The sequence below is a fragment of the Nothobranchius furzeri genome, chromosome 14 (genome assembly GCF_043380555.1).
Source record: "Nothobranchius furzeri strain GRZ-AD chromosome 14, NfurGRZ-RIMD1, whole genome shotgun sequence".
NCBI classification, from domain to species: domain Eukaryota; kingdom Metazoa; phylum Chordata; class Actinopteri; order Cyprinodontiformes; family Nothobranchiidae; genus Nothobranchius; species Nothobranchius furzeri.
In genome coordinates this window covers 35,131,375-35,149,844 of record NC_091754.1, presented here as the reverse complement: position 1 = coordinate 35,149,844, position 18,470 = coordinate 35,131,375, and the positions used below count along the sequence as shown (strand labels likewise).

The following is an 18,470-nucleotide window of genomic DNA, read 5'->3' as shown; positions in this document are numbered from 1 at the left end:
CATACCAAAGAACTCAAAAAGGGGACCCAATGCCTCCCTGGTTGACACTCAGCATTAAGGGGTTAGATTGGGAGGTTAAACCCCCAAATAGTTCCCAGCACGGCTGTGTCTGCAGCTCACCGGTCCCCATGGGGATGGGTCAAATGCGAACACATTTTATCACACACCAGTGTTTGACTACTAGTGGAACATTAACTTTACAACCAATGAATGCTCTTCTGTGTCTGAAGTGTTTGCTACAACAAACGTGTTTGGTAAATCGTCTCACTTCCAGAAGGACGTGCTCACCATCATTTCAGGATCGAGCTCAGAAATTTCAAGTCTGTCTGGGTTTAGCGAAACCTGCAGCGATGATCTAACAGGAAACTGAACAAAGTTTAACACCGCAAATACATTTTTCTCTCATCACAACTTTTATTGGGAAAACTGAGTAACGCGAGCCTCCTGGAAACAGATTCAAAGGCTTTTGCTGTTGCGGTGCCAGTGGTCATTTCATTTTCATTTCATTTATTTATAAAGCCCCTTCTGCGACCAATACAGACGCCCAAGGTGCTGAACACAACACAATAAAAACATTAAACCATCAGAATAAAATATAAGGTGCTGAACACAACACAATAAAAACATTAAACCATCAGAATAAAATATAACAATCGTAAAACCAACATAAAATCAATTAAAAGAGGAGAGTAAAAGCAAAAAATAAAATCCTGAAAAAGATTAAGAGGCCGGGGCATCGAAACCGGGTAAAATTTGCTAATCCTGAAATGCCTTGACAAAAAGAAAAAAGGGTCATAAGGCGAGTCTTAAAAACCCCCAATGAGGGTGACTGACGCACCACCAAAGGCAACTGGTTCCAAAGTGCAGGTGCCAACACCGAGAACGCACGGTCCCCCCGTGACCTGCACTTAGTGCGTGGAACGATTAACAGCTCCCTGCCGGCTGAGCGAAGGGCCCGCGAGGGGGCATGCCTATGCAAAAGGTTGCCAAGATATGCTGGAGCAGTTCCTTGTAAGGCCCTGTATGCCAGTACCAAGACCTTGAATTGTGCCCTGTTTTGCACAGGCAGCCAATGAAGGGATGCCAACACAGGGGTGTTATGTTCCCTGTGCCTAGTGCCTGTCACGAACGTAGCGGCTGAGTTTTGTACTAACTGCAAGCGTGCTACCGCACCCTGACTAAGGCCGGCATACAGTGCATTGCAGTAGTCGAGCCTTGAGAGAACAAAAGCATGTGTGACAGTCTCTAAATGTACTCTGGACAGCAGGGGCTTAATTCTGGCTAGTCGGCGTACGTTAAAAAACACGACTGCACAACCTGGTTGATTTGCGCGTCGAATTTAAGGGCTGAGTCCAGTTGCACTCCCAAATTTCGGATGGTGGTCTTCATGTTGGATGCTACAGGGCCCAGATTCACAGCATCGTCACAGCATGGTCATAGAGCATTCCTGGTCACGCATTTCCCCCTTCCTCAGAAACGGCACAAAAACAGGGAAAAGACGGGGCAGGGGAGAAGAATCTCTGCGTTTTTCTTGGTAAAATGAGCCAAATCAAGGTCCTGGAGGACTAGACCTGTACTAAAAGCAAAATAAATTCACCAAATAATCAAACAGTGTTTTTACGAAAACAAACAGCTGTTATTACCAAAATAACATCACATTGTCCTATAACGTAGAGTTATTATAGGAGTCTAAATTGTCTTTGTAAGGGCTAGGGTCCTTTCCTGCTGCTACTGACCATCAGAAACAACATGACCAAATACTTCAGTTGATTGGAAACCAGGACATAACTGAATCAGAACCCGACCCATGACTATTTTGTCTGGAACCGCCTGATGCACTGATAAAATCAGGCAATAATCGCAGTGACGAAGCAACAAAGAGTAGGTTAACATCCAGCTAACACATTCAGAACGTGCCTGCAGATCACCATCACTGGTGTCTGCATGCTTTATGTCAGATTTATAAAAGAAAAGCAACTTTCCCCAGAGAGATCCCACACCTGATAGCCTTCAGGACAGCCAGCGACACTTCAGCTGCAGTAGTTTGTAGACAAAATGGGAGAAAAAATGCACTCCCTTATCAAAAAGAAGTTTGACATAAAATCTCTGAACTTTGGTATAGCCGTTACTGTCGTCCTGGTTGTGTTGCTGCTGCTGATATCAGGCAGGCCACAGGCTGCACCAGAAAACAGAACCACTAGGAAATCAGTTCAAAACGTCTTCAGCACGGATGGATTGTGTCTGAAAGGTGTTTGGTCCTGTTGGAGTTCACCTGGAAGTGATTTAGGAGTCTTTTTGAGGCTTGAATGTTTATCGCTTCCACTATGTCCAATGCTGTTTGTTTGGGACACACACACACACACACAAACACACACACACACACACACACACACACACACACACACACACACACACACACACACACACATATACATACACACACACACACACACACACACACACACATCGTTCACGTGGATCCACCGTTCCAGCGTGTGCGTGTGTTGTCCCCGTGTCACGCTGATCCAAGGCTGCTGAAACCGCAGAACTTCCAGCGTTTCTCCAGAGTCGCGCCGACGCCACTCAGCTCCTGTTTGAACATGCTGGGCAGACGCACCATCAGGCGCTCCAGCTCACCTGCAGATACCTGGAAAATGTATCAAAAGTAACAAACGTCTTTCATTTCCACTAGATTCCTCACAGCCTTTAGAATCAGCTGCATCAACATTGATTCATTCAGAGTGTTTAAACCATCAGAAGTGTAAGACGGGGTCACACTGAACACTGCTCAAAAGGGACAGTTTACCCATCCATCCATTTTCTGAACCCGCTTCGTCCATGTAGGGTCGCGGGGGTGGGGGTGGGGGGCTGGGGGGGCTGGTGCCTATCTCCAGCGGTCAACGGGCATTCAGGTGGGGTACACCCTGGACAGAGAGCCAGTCCATCGCAGGGCAACACAGAGACACACAGGACAAACAATCACTCACACCTAAGGACAATTTAGACAGACCAATCAACCTAACAGTCATGTTTTTGGACTGTGGGAGGAAGCCGGAGAACCCAGAGAGAACCCACACATGCACAGGGAGAACGTGCAAACTCCATGCAGAAAGATCCCAGGCCGGATAGCGAACCCAGGACCTTCTTGCTACAAGACAACAGCTCTAACCACTGCGCAGCCCGGGACAGTTTGTGACTTTTTAAAAGTTGTAATAGTTCTATGGTCAATCCAAAACATGTTTATGAAGGTCTTTGCATAAAATCCCTTCTCACAAAGCTATTTTAGTCCTGACATCTTCATGACCTTCCAGAGTGAGCTGGCCACGCCCACCTATTCCCCGCTCAGGCTGCTGTAAGCTGAGAAGCTCAGATATCTGGGAGGGGCTCAAATAGAACAGCTCCTCCAACAGCTGCTCTCTCTTGTGCATGAGCGATGGTTCTATTGTACTTTCCCTGTTTGTGACATCACAAACGGGGACTTTTTGAGACAGCTTATTTTAGGCTCCTAATTCTTAAAACCAAACACTGACAGAAAAGAGATGGATGAGTTTTTTGAAGTGGGGAGACCAACATGGCGGCACAGAATGATGCCAAAGGTGAGTTCTGCATAATATGTCCCCTTTATCATAGGTAGAAGCTACGTGGTTACTACCAATGTTTAGCTTGTTTCGATTTACAAGCTGATAGTAACTAAACCAACGAGGACCCATCAGCTCAAACACATCCTGCACTTGTGAAACACGGCAGCGGAGATAATTATGTGTGCCTGTTGTAAACCACAGAAGGTTCTTTTTAACATGACCGCTGCATAAAGCGTTACCTTTGAGTCCAGTCGTTGTATGTAGGACCAGAGATACTCAAGATTGGCACCAAACGGATGCACATGGAGGAAGGTCGACATGATGCCTGCAGGAACAAAACAACACAGCAATAAGCCGTTCCACTTGTGGATGAGCACAAATCACAGAGGCTGGATTCTGCTCAGAGAAGCACGTCACAAAATCAACTCATCATTTCTGTTCTTTGACATCAAAGGTCAGAGAGAGTTGTTTCATCTGGTCAGTTTTATTTAAACTGTAAAGGCATCACCAGCGTGCAAAAGGACACAGACTGAAAAGACTAATTCAAATTCAGCAGTTATTAATTTGTTTTTTATGGTCATGATGATATTTTAAAAAAATAAGTGTGTTGATGCAGATTTGAACATCATCCTTCAGCCTTGCTCTGTGGCTCTACTGGATCTGCAGGCGGACGGGATAAATCACTGAGAGGGACGATGCACCAGAGTGGATATTAGATGTAAAGTTTCAGGCTCCAGCAGAGCAGCCAGTCTGCATCCACATGAAGGACTGCACCATAAACAAACGGCTCTGCAGCCCCATAAAAACGGTGGCTGGAGCAGAAGGAGCTCTCAAGATGATTACATCTGAGAGGTCCTGCAGAAGCAGGCAGTCATGCATGGGGTGGAGGTGGGGGGGTGGGGGGGTGGGGGGTGGGGGGGGTGGGGGGTGGGGTTGTGCTCCCTGGGGGTTTCAGCACAGCCAGTTTTCATTTCACTGATTTATGTGGCAAAATGCTGGCAACTACAGGCAGACCTAATTCAATTCCTTCCACCAGTCCTGCTGCTGGAGGAGAAATGCACAGTGGGCGGAGTCTCTGAAAATTAAGTTTAATGAGACTAAGGTTACCAAGATCCTGTAGAAAATTACATGTTCTAAATGTTCATTGTTTGGATTCCTTATTAAATAAACCTCCCATCAGCAGCGAGGAGGAGAGCTGCAGCTCTTCTTTCTGTATCTAGATTTGTTTTCCTTCTGGCTCCACTAAGAGAGATGGATGTGTTGCTATTTCTCCTGCTCTCCTCTGCTGCAGACACAGCAGCACAAACACACATCACTCCGCTGCTGGGCTGCATCAGTTTAAACTTCAGAAAGACACAAAACTAATTCTGTCCAGATGGTTTGTGGGACGGACTTCAGTCGTGTGGCCGTGTGGCACCGAGGGCCCTTGTCAGGATAACCCTCATGCGCTCCGGAGGAAAGAGTGATACTGAGGAGGCCGATGTCCAGTGCAGACCCAAGTGCACCTATTTACATGTTTTACAAATTAAAAACTAGACAGCAAAAATCCATGCATGCCGCTCCATCCATCTCTCAACCCTCTCCAACAAACAAAGAGCTGTATTTATGACAGGCGTGACTAATTGGACTAATCGTAAAACCCAGACACAGGTAAGTACAAAAATACAACCTTTCAATATTCTTAAATTATCCTTAAATCATCATCTATAAGATTTATTTAATAAATTACAATACAAAAATAGAAATATCCTTAATCAATCCTAAAAACATTCAGTGAAACTAATCTGCATTCCTAGAGCAATTTCACAGCTCATCCCTCCTATTCCTCCTGAATGGAATGCTCCGGAACCTTCTTTAGGTGCTCCTGCTCCCCGGGGATTCTTTTAGCTGAACACCTCCAGAAGCACAAAGGAAACAGGTAAGTACAAACACTCGATCATTTACCATTTTAAATCTTCAGTACTCATACCAACTCTTCTTCTTACAGGGTTAAGTAATGTTTTTAAATAAACATTAAAACAATTGTTATTGTGTCTGGTTTCATTTATCCTACAAAACCACAACAAACGCCTGTGTGATGGACTTGCTACATTTCAGGCAGAACTGAAACATCACCATTCTTCGTTCAGCCCAAAACACACTGAATACCCATTTAGTGAAGTCTCAGTGTGATGCAGCAAAGTTTCCATGCTGGAGCCAACAAGAGGGTCGACATTTTATGAACGGTCAAATGCGCCACGGCTGCAGCCTGGAAGCAGAACCGCTTGTTTCCCAGTATTTAAACTTCCTCAGAGCCGGTGGAGTGACACTGACATAAAGCTTTATGAGTGTGAACGATGAACCCAAAAGCTTCTGTCTTTAGTCAGAACAGAGCAGCGAAAGCACAAGACGTCTGAAAAGTCAAAGAACCACATTAATAACCAAAACCAGCAGAACTAAAGAAAGAATGAGGTTTGTCTGCTGTGGTCGAAGCTGGAGAAAAGCACAAGGGACGCCCTGTTAGGAGTCGAAGCTGACCGGAAAGACTCATCCTGATAAATGAAAGCTACATCACAGGATGTGGCGTAAAAGTCGCGCTGAAGCCTTCTTGTGTTGGTGCTGTTCATCCTTACCCAGAAGCAAAGCCTCCTTCTCCGAAGCAACTCCTCCTCTCATTAACTCGGTCTTTCTCTCGCTGCCGAGGTGCAGCAAAGGGACGCACCCATTAACAGTCTGTAAAGATGCAAAAGGTCAAAGGTCACCATGGCAGCTCTGTGTGAGGACAGCAGCATTCTTAATTAGGGATGTGTACTGGTGAAATTCTGGCGATATGATACTTATCACGGTACAGGGGAGACGATACGATATGTCACGATATATTGCGATACATTCAGTCGGACGATGTTAGCGATTTTTTTTTAGACTAAAATTTTTGTAGGAAAATTCAATGAACGGTCCAAACTGATACTTAACATGATTAACATGAGGTATCTGAACCATAATAGAGGGATTTACGTTCCAGTGGTGGAAACAAACTCCGTTGCACACTACTGCTGACTAGCGGACGGCATTTGATTTGCACCAAAAGAAAAGAAAATACACAAATGTTTGCACGTAAATTCTTCCCAAAAAACTGATACACTTTTGAACATCGATATAATATCGCAGGAAATAATATCACGATATATTGCTATATCGATATTTTCTTACATTACTATTCTTAATTACATGCAACCCTTCACGATGGACAGGTGGAACTGAAAAAAATGACAATCTGGGGCAAAAGTTCCTTTATGTCAGTAAATCAACCTAAAAGGATAAATTCATCTATGAGACAGACTCATTCCACACACAGTGGCGTGTCTAGATCTATTAAAATGGGGTGGCCCAGGTGAGGCACAACTTTGTGCACGGGTGGCACCAGTGGTTATGCTTTTTTGTTTTACCCTCAAGCCTTTTGTAGACAATGAAAAGCCTTTTTAAAGGTAAATTAGTGTGGTGGCACCTTGGGTGGCCAATCAGATTCCAAGGGTGGCATGTGCCACCCCAGGCCACTCCCTGGACACGCCCCTGTCCACACAAATCCGAATGTCTCAGAGCTTAATTAGTTTAACTGTGATGATTACATCTGATTGTGAAAAGGTTCAATATTTTAGACTCAAAGTGTCACACTCTGATCAGCTGATGACCCCAGAACACCTGCAGAGGGCTCCTGAGCCTTTAGATGGTCTCTCAGCCTGACCTGGATGACATTAATGGACTTTTGCACCAAATTCTCATGTTTCCAGTTTCACCTGTTTGAGGATGTGTTTGAAAAACAGCTTTTACAGCAGGTACCAGGGAAAACCTGCAGCATCAAGCAGGATTTAGTCAATCCATGTTCTCGGGAACTGAAACGATCAAATCTCTTTTAAACGGACAGTTTCACCTTTTCATGGATGTCTCCGTTGGTTCTTTCCACAGCGTCCCTATTACTGAGCAGAAGCTGCAGAGACACAGAGACAAAGGGACATTTGAAAAAATAAGTTTGACAAGCAAAGACACAAGATGTGACAGGTGGAAAATTCATTTTCTAGTGAAACAAAAGAATAAACAACTTTTTTAGCCAAACTTTAAATTGATTTAAACTATTTTACACCCACACTGACCAGATTATGATAAATATAATCTAGAAAAGTTCAGCAAACTAGGAATCACCCAGGACCGGCTTTACAATGCTGACAGTTTTCCAAAGTATGTCTCAATACTCGGGTTTATCCCAGCCTAAAACCATACGTCTGCTTTTCCCATCAAGCATGAGTGTGTAGCGGCATGAAGGTTCTCTGATTTGTGCCAAAGGTCACATTTGCCCAGCTGGGTCAAGCTAGGCCAGACAGTACTTTGAATCCACAGATTAAACCCAAGGAGCCACGATGTCTGCCAAGATCATAACACCAGTATCTGCTGTTCCGTCCCAGAAGGACACTTCAAGCCACGATGATAATAATTAGATAATAATTAAATAATAATTAATAAATTCATTGATTTTATTACTGTTTAAATAATCATTACAACATGATCACTTGGTTCAGATCTGGAAAAGGTATCCTAATTACATGAAATTGATTATTATGCTTTGGGTATAATAATGATTAATTATAATGATTATAAAGATGTGTTCAGCAAAGAAGACCTTCACCTATTCAGCTAACACAGAGTTCAGATAACAATAACTGCATCACATGTTTTTTGACGCATGACCAAGCTTTCTTCCGGAGAGAGTGGGAGTGTTCTGAGAGAGTTTGGTAAAATCTAACATCACAGATTTCACGTCCAGTTCTGAACAGGACATCATCCTGAGGAGCCAGGGACGGCCGTCCTGACCTCTGCCTGCTGTTCTGTCACGCCGACAAGAATGGCTAAAGAACGAACGAAACTAACGAAGACTCTACCAGAGTCATTTGATTTCTGAAGTTAAGTTAAATATGAGAACGTTCATCTGCCAAACGCTTCGTAAACCGTGTACCCAGGACATCTCTGGACCGGACCATCGGACACTTGCGTCTCATCTACCAGCCGAAGTGTCATCTTGGATGAAACCCATCCTTCTGATGTCCGGATCCACAAAGGGGGTCCTGTCTGGGTGAGGTAGAACACGACAGATGACGTTTGATGCTGTTTCTCTAAAGATAAATCCGTTATCTGCAAAACATCATTTCACCCAGAACGCTTCATTCTCTCTGAAAGAAACCTTCTGAGAATTCCAATCACGCATCCAAACTCACCATTCTCAAATTAGCTCCATCCAACACAGGGTTGCTTTTAAACAAGTTTAATATCAAAGCTGTTAAGGATTGTCATTAAAATTGCCATCCATGAATTGTCATTTTTATAATTGTCGTTTGAAATTTTCAGTTTAAAAATTGTTAGTAAATAAATTTCTTCATTTTTAAACTTGCCTCATTATTGAAACGAAACAGAAAAGGGATGCATTTTCAGTTTATCGAATGAAAAGAATCTTACTGAATATTCAGTTTAATAACTAAACTTTTGCAATTAATTTAAGTATCTTACATTAATTTTCACCCCATTACAAGTGAGTGACAGCTGCAGAGTCTGCAGAGGCAGCTGTCTGTCAGCAGAGCAGAACAACCTTCTTCTGGTTACAGCAGCTCCTTCACCTTCAACCAGCTGTTTTCATTCAAACTACTTCATCATCAGATCTGCTCACTTAAGTCACATTCAACTCAGAAACATGACAGACTAGTGTAAATAGTAACTAGACTCTAAATAATCCACTAAACGGTAAACGGCCTGTATTTGATATAGCACCTTCTAGAGTCCTGGAACCCCCCAAGGCGCTTTACAACACAATCAGTCATTCACCCATTCACACACACATTCACACACTGGTGGTGATGAGCTACAATGTAGCCACAGCTGCCCTGGGGCGCACTGACAGAGGCGAGGCTGCCGAGCACAGGCGCCACCGGTCCCTCCGACCACCACCAGCAGGCAACGTGGGTTAAGTGTCTTGCCCAAGGACACAACGACAGCGACAGACTGAGCGGGGCTCGAACCTGCAACCTTCTGATTACGGGGCGAGCACTTAACTCCTGTGCCACCGTCGCCCACTAGGCAGAAAAAAAGTCCTCATCTTCAAGAATGCACAAAGCAAAAGGAGAGTGATGATAGCCATGTTGGAGGAAGAACTACAGAGCTGCAGCCTCCGAAGGCTAAAAATAAAGCTTTTATACTTCTTCATCAGCGCTGCCAGGGAGAGACGCACATGCATTGATGGAGATGTTTTGCTCTCAGACTTCTCCATCAGCTGAGATTGTTGCAAAATCAGGACAACAGAGGGAGTAGTGCTGTTCTGAGGTGTCCTGCCACCATTACTGTGCAAAGTTTGGACGTCCCATAGACGTGGTCTGGACCAACAGACCCAAAGTAGATCTGCATGTCCATGCGACATTGACCGTTTCCAGGGTACAGTCACCTATCTGGTCCACAACAGTGTATTTAGTATTGTGTGTAATGATTTAAATTACATGTTATTTAATAAGCCATAAGGCGTAGGATTCCATAGTAATTATGAACTCCAACTTTAGAGCGCGTTCATGTTCTTCTAGTCGGAAATTCGGAGTTCCGAGGAGAAAGCGAACGCACCATTAGCGGAACGGAAGATAACATATCAAGCTAACGTTATCTTAAACATTTTATTTACCTACCGGAGCAGATTAAGATGAGGATGTCTCACTTAGATCGTTGTCGCTGGTTTCATCTTCACCCAGTTACCCATCACATTTAGTGAAGTGGACCCAAGCTTTAGCGTGTGTTCTTTCTACCGTGCTGCTCTGTTTACAACACGCTTGCAGCGACCGACAACATAACGCTCTTGCGCATGCGCACCTGTCTAGGCAAGTTCTCGTTATGAAGGACGGGTACCGAAACGAGGCACCGTTTCAAATGACTTGAATCGGTGCTCAGTCGGTACTATGGAATTCGGTCGGTACCTTAAAAAGTACCGAATTCGGTACCCATCGCTACATATAACCATAAAAATTGGGTCTAGAATACATGGCAGCAGGTCTCTGCGGGTTAGACGCCATGTTTCCTTCTAGTCCGTGAGGACAAAACGTATTTACTGATTTGTGACAACAGTTACAAATCGTTGGCCCTTCATAAACGTTGTTTTACACATTTACCTCTTCGCTTGTCGCCACTGATGGAAGGGAGTTTGGTGTGCTTGTCGTTTCGCTGGAGGTTTTGCTCACAGGGATTTTTGACTCAAACACAGCTGCTTGCTTGCAATGATTTTGGTCTGTACTGCCCCCTATCGCCAGGGAAAATACACATTGTCACTTTAAGCACTTAAAGCTCTTGCTTTCAAACTGGTTTCAATGGTTTTTGACCAACTTCACATGGGACAGCCCTCTGCTGAGCAGAAAACAAGTTAGTGGTTTAGCTTTTCCCATCCGCTGACCATAAACCCAAGGAGGAACAGAAGAAACAAATACATCACTTATCTAAATAAAGGACTTAATCACTTCTATCACTCAAAGAAAAGCAAGTCTAAATTGTCCAAGTTGACGCCAAAGCTGTTGATGTCAAAGAAGAAGAAGATTTTTTTTTCTTGTTGGCGTCATAGCAGAGCCTGGAAGTAAAAGTCAGAAAGTGATGTCTTTGGAGGCCAAGCAAAGAGCTAAAACCGGAGTGAGCATCGATGCGGTCTACACTACACCACTTGCTCCACTCCAACTGTGAAATATAAAGCAAGGGGGAGCGGGGCTTTGTGTAGGCTGCCCCCGTCCTCTGGAATGCTCTACCCATCTCAATTCATCAGTCATCCACTGTTGCTGTCTTCAAGTCATGATTGAAGACCTATTTCCATTAACTTGTTCACATTATGAACTTGTTCACATTTTTTTACTGTGTGAGCGTCGGAACGAGCCCCCGCTCCGTGAGAACAAACAGCTCTGAAGCTGATCTTCATCTGCATACGTCACACGTCACTTGATCAGGAAGCAGAACATCCATGTGTTAGGAGATCGATTTGGACCGTTCCTGTAAAAAAAGTGAGGTGCGAACCGGAAAAGCTTCTGCCGATCACAATTCCACAACGGATTATGAAAGAACGGATAATGCTTGAAACGCGCAGATTCTTCCTGATGTAAGAGGTGAGTCTCCTCTTGCTTTTGGTAGTTTTGGCGTTGACATAATCATATTGCACAACGTTCTGCGACTCTTAAGAAAATAGTAAAAATGCTACAAAATGCTGGCAGCGAAGGGCTTTTCTGATCAGGAAACGGCTGGCTGTGAATGAGTTAATTGGCATTTAATGTCCTATTTCCCTTTTGAATTAGTTTTTAGGTTGCTCATAATTATTGACTGTTTTTAACTATTTTAAGTGATCCTTTTAGGTTTATTGGCTGTGCAGCGCTTTGGTTAGGTTAGTCTGAAGGAGCTAAAGGAGGCTACAAAATCAGACTGATGGTGACCTGCTTTTGTTGCTACTGGACTTGTATTAGTAACATTTTCCAACCAACAGTATGGATTTTTTAAATTTGTGGTTTATTAGTATTAGTTGGCTCACGTTAGCATTAGCTCAGCAGGGTTGTTGACAACAGCTGTAGTTCCATTTTCAACCAGTAGGAGGAAGAAGAGGGAACTTATGCTTTAAGGGACCACAGAAAGATCCTAGAGAAGACCTAAAACTCAAACTCAGCTGTGTGTCAGAGGTCAAATGATCCTGAAAGACTAAATTCACCCAACCAAAGAATTCAACCTCCTTTCCTCCAGCAGGTCATTTTGATCACGGACCTCATTCCAACAAGGAGAAAAACCAGTTCAGGTATTCTGGTTGCTGGTCTAGTCTGAGATGACCATTCATATTACCTCTGTTAATGCGTGTAGTTCTCTACAGGCCAATCAGCACACACCTTGTCTCGAAGTGAGCGCACCTCCACCTCCAGGTAACGATGCTCCTCTCTGGCCTGCTCAAGCTCCGCCTCCTTACTGGACAGCTTCTCCTGCAGGCTCAGAAGTTGCTGGAAAACAAACATTTTGCCTTTTGATACGACGATCACTGGGCCATGTGACACATTTACATGTTTAACTTCACACAGATGAAGGAGGACTCGCGTGATTCAGAGTAAAAATTAAACTGTTTCAAGTCAAAAGTGCATTTTTATTCTGGCTTCATGGAGCTAACAGGGTTACATGAGCCCCGAGGCGCTCTTCGCCACAACTTCACACCGGAAACATTTATCTGGAGGAGTGGGAACAATCGTCACACATTTTCTGAACATACAGGATCCTATTTTTACATTTATTGTGGAGGGGGCTCCGTGTTATCTCCGCTATAATGGAGTAGAGTCAGCTTATGTGTGGTCCTTAAAGGGATGCACAGAAAAGAGTAAAATCAGCAAAGCTGTGGATTTGTTTGTCGCAGCTGTTTAACTTTGCAGAGGGAGACAAAACGCGCGCACACACACACACACACACACACACACACACACACACACACACACGCACACACACACACACACACACACACACACACACACACACACACACACACACACACACACACACACACCAGCGGGTGACAAACAAGAGGCGACAGTAGGGTGAATTTGGTCAGGATGCATCAGCGTGTGTGTGTTGGAGGTTGTCTCTAGTGTGCCTAGTTCTATCAGCGCTGTCACTTTAGATTGAGAAAGACAGGAAGTCGGGTCAGATCATGCTAATTCCTGCTTTCTGCACTGCTTTTTGAAAGAAGTGGAGCGAGCAGTTATGGGACGTCTCTGTCAGGAGTGAGTGTGTGTAAACTAAGCTGCTGTTTTTAACGGCTAAACCCTTTTTAGGGTCCAAATAACCAAGGTCAGGGATCACATGCTCTAGGATGAATACATGATGCATCCAAAGGAAAGAGAGAAGAGCATTTTCAATTAATTGTTTTTACCAGTCAGATAAAACAAGCTGCTTTTAAAATGGTTGTCTTATCCTGGAGCTAGGATCCGATCCCAGTATCCCACTGGGCTGTGGCTGCTGATGGAAAACTGTGATGAAGCTAGCAAAATGGTGTGATTTTTAACATGAGGGTCTAAAATCGTTCTCAGGCTGATGGGGAGGTCCTAATTTTCCCAGGAATCGTCTGGGCGTAAGGGTTTTTTTGTTGTTGTTTTTCATACAAATACAACAGAAAGTTGGTTGTTTTATTAGGAATTCACATGGAAGCCTACCTGCTGCATGCTGTGCATGTTCTGCTGCAGCAGCTGGATCTGAAGCTCTGCACCGTGGGCGTGTGTGTGTGTGTGATCATCATCTAAACGGTTGACCCTGCTTTGCTCTTTCCTCAGAAGCTCCACTTCATTCCTGTAAGCATCCAGCTGCCAACGTAGAGAGTCATTCTCCTCCTTCAGAGAGGCCCGAGTCTGATCACACACTCCTGGAGGACAAGAGGACAGGAAAAAGCTCTCAAGCCAGGTCTAATTACAGCGTTTGACTTCTGCAATAGGAAAATATCCAGTAGAATATCTGCTTATTGGACCATTCTCCTCGGTGCACATCCTTTTGCTGGGAATTTCATCCGAGTCGTTATCAGACATCTCCATTTCCTCCTCTCGTCGGATGCCCATGATCTCCTCACTGTGGGCATTCCTCAGCTCCTGAACATCACACACACACACACACACACACACACACACACACACACACACACACACACACACACACACACACACACACACACACACACACACACACACACACACACACACACACACACACACACACACACACACACACACACACACAAACAGTACTCAACACACTAAAGAATCAGAAATTAACAGAGCTTTATATGATCATGCTAGTCCAGGCAGGAAGAGAGGAAAGGATTGTGTTATTTTCCAGAATAAAGTTTTATTTAAAAATTAAACCGAAGTGGCGCAAATCCAGAGTTAGGCTCCGTTGGTGTTAATCTGTCATAGCGAAGCATCGCTGCAGCCATCAGTCACTGGAACCAGTTCAGGACCCAACTGTTGCCCACTGCTGCAAGGTGTGTGTGTGTGTGTGTGTGTGTGTGTGTGTGTGTGTGTGTGTGTGTGTGTGTGTGTGTGTGTGTGTGTGTGTGTGTGTGTGTGTGTGAAAGAAAGAAAGCTGTTTTTTATATAGCACCTTTCAAAATAAAAATCACAAGAACAAAATATTTAAAAAATAAAAAAGGTTTTAAAAAATTATTTAAAAAATAAGTTTATAAGGACAAAAGATAAAAAATAGTGATTACAAATGTAAGGACAAGAAGAGAGAGTGAATAGGAAAGAGGGAAATCAGTGGAACCCAGGAAAGGCGGAATAAGAGCAGAATAAGGAGAGAGTGGTGATGAAGGTCATGCAAAAGCCAGCTTGAACAAGTGAGTTTTCAGTGTGTGTGTGTGTGGTAGTTATGAACGTCTCAAAATATACTGGAGACATTTTTATTCATTCAACTACAAATTAGACTCAAGATGGCTGCCATAGCTGCCCACCATCCATCCATTTTCTGAACCCGCTTTGCCCACGTAGGGTTGCGGGGGGGCCTGGTGCCTATCTCCAGCGGTCAATGGGCAATCAGGCGGGGTTCACCCTGGACAAAGAGCCAGTCCATCGTAGGGCAACACAGAGACACACAGGACAAACAATCATGCACACACACACACACACCTAAGGACAATTCGGACAGACCAATCAACCTAACAGTCATGTTTTTGGACTGTGGGAGGAATCCGGAGAGAACCCACACATGCACAGGGAGAACATGCAAACTCCATGCAGAAAGATCCCAGGCCGGGAAGCGAACCCAGGACCTTCTTGCTGCAAGGCAACAACTCTAACCACTGCGGCACTGCACAGCCCCTAGCTGCCCACCATTAACCCATAAATGCCTGACAGTCAAATGTACAGTTATTACTAAAAGCCATTAAAAGCTGCTAAAAGTCTCATTTCCCAACATTAGCTGACGCTGGTGGATGATGCTAGCCCTTCTCTGTGACGTTTGACTTACCACAGGCTCACAGTCAGACAGCAGCGATATGAGACGGTGTTATCTTACCAGTGGTCTCCTTGGAAAGCAGCTGATAACTCATCTGTTCAGGCTGGCTCGTGTGTGACCTCCCGTTGACCCACCGCTGCTCGTTAGCTTCTTCTGCTGCTGCTGTTTCTATCACGTCTGTATATTTCAGTCGCCCTTGTTTTTCACTTTCATTTTTAATTTTGACACTTTTTATGGTGCTTGTGATTTAAATCTTTCTTACATCTTCCTTCTGCTGCTGCTGCTTCGCGGGGTTCGTACGTGACCTTTTCAGTGTGGTGACACGGAGTCAACTCTGTTGCAAACATAAAACTGAGCAGGAAGTGGAGAGATAATCTGTGCTCATTGTGTTTACTAGCAGAGAAAACCAAAACTTTGCCTGCAGAGAAACAGGCTGCTGGATCCGTCGTGTTGATTCCACGAACCCTCCAGCGGATCCTCCCTCCTTTCCACGCAGCGTTCTCATGTTCTTACTTGCTATGATGATTTGATTCTGGATGAATAATTGATTAGAAGCTTAACCCTGGAAATCACTGTTGCCATAGCAGCGCCTCGCACTTTCGAGGAGATGTCAGATCTTTTACAGTGGGGCTGCTGGGAGAAGGGGAGGCCCAGATCAGAGTCTGCTGTTGCCTGTTAGTCTGTCTGTGAGGGTGAAGCATCCAGGAAAACAACAACAGGCCCATCAGATCATACAGGCTCATCTGTCAGACCTCTCGGGGGTGCTCGGAGGTGACAGCAGAGAAGAAAGCAGACGGCTGAGGTGGGTGGAGAGAAGAGAAAAAAGGTGTACTAACCTCACATTGCTTGCGCCAAATGTCTATGTTCTTGCGCTGTGCTTTTGAGAAATGGTCCCATGCCTTTTGCCGGGTGGCGGCGGTGAAAACGGAGGTGATCTGCTCGACTTTTAGGTGAACAGGAAGGAGGAGGAGGAGGAGGAGGAGGAGGAGGAGGAGGAGGAGGGAAGGTCAAAACAAAACAAGCCATTTATGTAGCATTATAGCACTGGCTGGAGGCTGTGCAGCTGGCAGGGGAGAGACAGCCATCATACGCTGACCACAAGCGGGACCCGTTCTCCATCTGAAACAAGCGCTGTACTCCTGAACAACAAAACCAGATGGACTCCTTAAAGTTCAGCTAAGCCTTAGCACCTTTCCGCAGAGCTGAACGTATCTAGAAACATGCCTGCCAAACTCCAGGTTTGTTCTCTGTTCATTAGAACAGCTTCACCCTCATGTTGTTGAGAATAATGCCTAAATATTCCTCCACGCCACTAGAGGGCGAGAGCTGCTACGTGATCAACATACAGATAAAGAAACGTATTCCCTTGGTGTTTTCCTTTAAGATGTGATTAATCAGGATGAAGTGAGACCAGGAGCAGAAAAGCCAGTAAAACCATTCAGATGTTTTGGTTGCTGGAGCAGAGCTGAACTGGCTGCTATGTGACAAGATCTTTGGTCCACATGCAGGGTGCTACAAAATTCTGAAAAATGAACAATTTCTGTCACTCTTGTGTGGCTGGGAGGACCAAACAGAAGATATCTGTGGTGGTCAGTGATGGGTACCGAATTCTGTACTTTTAAAGGTACCGACCGAATTCCACAGAATCCGACTGAGCACCGATTCACGTAATTTGAAACGGTGCCTCGTTTCGGTACCCGTCCTTCATAATGAGAACTTGCCTGGACAGCTGCGCATGAGCAAGAGCGTCATGTCTTCGGTCGCTGCAAGCGAGTTGTAAACAGAGCAGCATGGTAGAAAGAACGCACGCTAAAGCTTGGGTCCACTTCACTAAATGTGATGGGTAACTGGGTGATGATGAAACCAGCGACAACAATCTAAGTGAGACATCCTCATCTTAATCTGCTCCGGTAGGTAAATAAAATGTTTAAGATAACGTTAGCTTGATATGTTAGCTTCCATTCCGCTAATGGTGCGTTCGGTTTCTCCTCGGAACTCTGAATTTTCGACTAGAAGAACATGAACGAGCTCTAAAGTTTGGCTTCACTTTACTAAATGCGACAGGTGATTGGGTGAAGATGAAACCAGCGATAACGATCTAAGTGTGAGGCATCATCGTTTCAATCTGCTCCAGCAGCTAAATAAACTGTTTAAGATAATGTTAGCTTGATAAATTAGCTTCCATTGCCACCATTGTTATCAGCTAATGGTGCGTTCACGTTCTCCTCGGAAATTCTAACTTCCCAGTAGGAAAAATCAAAGAAAAAGGACGGCAAAAGGAATGAAGATACACAGTAAATTTAGTTCACAGTAAAGATGTTTGCTTCAGTTTAATTATCAGCTTTTAAAACTACAAGGACGATGTTAAAATACAAACAGTTGAATGTTATTTATCGTGATATTTATCAAATATGGTTATATATTGAGAAAAATATATATTTAATTATAAAAGAGAATTAAAATATTAAACAATCAAAAGTATCGAAAATTGGTACCGTTAAGTACCGGCATCGATTCCTAGGTACCGGGAGTTAGTACCGAATCGATTCAAATGCCAAAGGTACCCATCCCTAGGGTGTGGACAGGGCTTTAGATAACGTTTATCTGGGTCAGTTATTGTTCCATGTTCCATCATTTATCTGCTCCTCTGGTAAAACACACACCTGTCACAGCAGCTCTGCACAGCAGCAGGAACAAACTCACTGGGTTCTTTTATCCCCATTCAGATCCTTGAAGCTGGATCTCCTAACAGTGGAGGTGTCGGCACAGGATCTGCTCGGGTGCAGGGTCGGCTCGGGGTCCTTCGACTGCCGATGACGTCAAAGTAGTTGATTGGCTGAACCTGAAGCTTACGGAAGTGACGTTATCATGTTATGATTTTGATTGGTCAGAACA

General features: G+C 44.4%; 1 protein-coding gene across 1 annotated transcript in view; it reads right to left on the bottom strand.

The window, feature by feature from the left end:
- Positions 1–390: 390 nt before the first annotated feature.
- Positions 391–18,470, bottom strand: part of enox1 (ecto-NOX disulfide-thiol exchanger 1) — a 104,028-nt gene continuing 85,948 nt past the window's right edge. Inside the window, exons 7-14 of the mRNA XM_054746587.2 lie at positions 16,412–16,518; positions 14,095–14,212; positions 13,787–13,992; positions 12,482–12,589; positions 7,489–7,545; positions 6,194–6,293; positions 3,821–3,906; positions 391–2,647 (exon numbers count right to left, since the gene is read on the bottom strand). Coding sequence (XP_054602562.1) covers positions 2,516–2,647; positions 3,821–3,906; positions 6,194–6,293; positions 7,489–7,545; positions 12,482–12,589; positions 13,787–13,992; positions 14,095–14,212; positions 16,412–16,518 — 914 coding nt within the window. The 3' untranslated portion in view covers positions 391–2,515. The remainder of the gene's footprint in view (positions 2,648–3,820; positions 3,907–6,193; positions 6,294–7,488; positions 7,546–12,481; positions 12,590–13,786; positions 13,993–14,094; positions 14,213–16,411; positions 16,519–18,470) is intronic.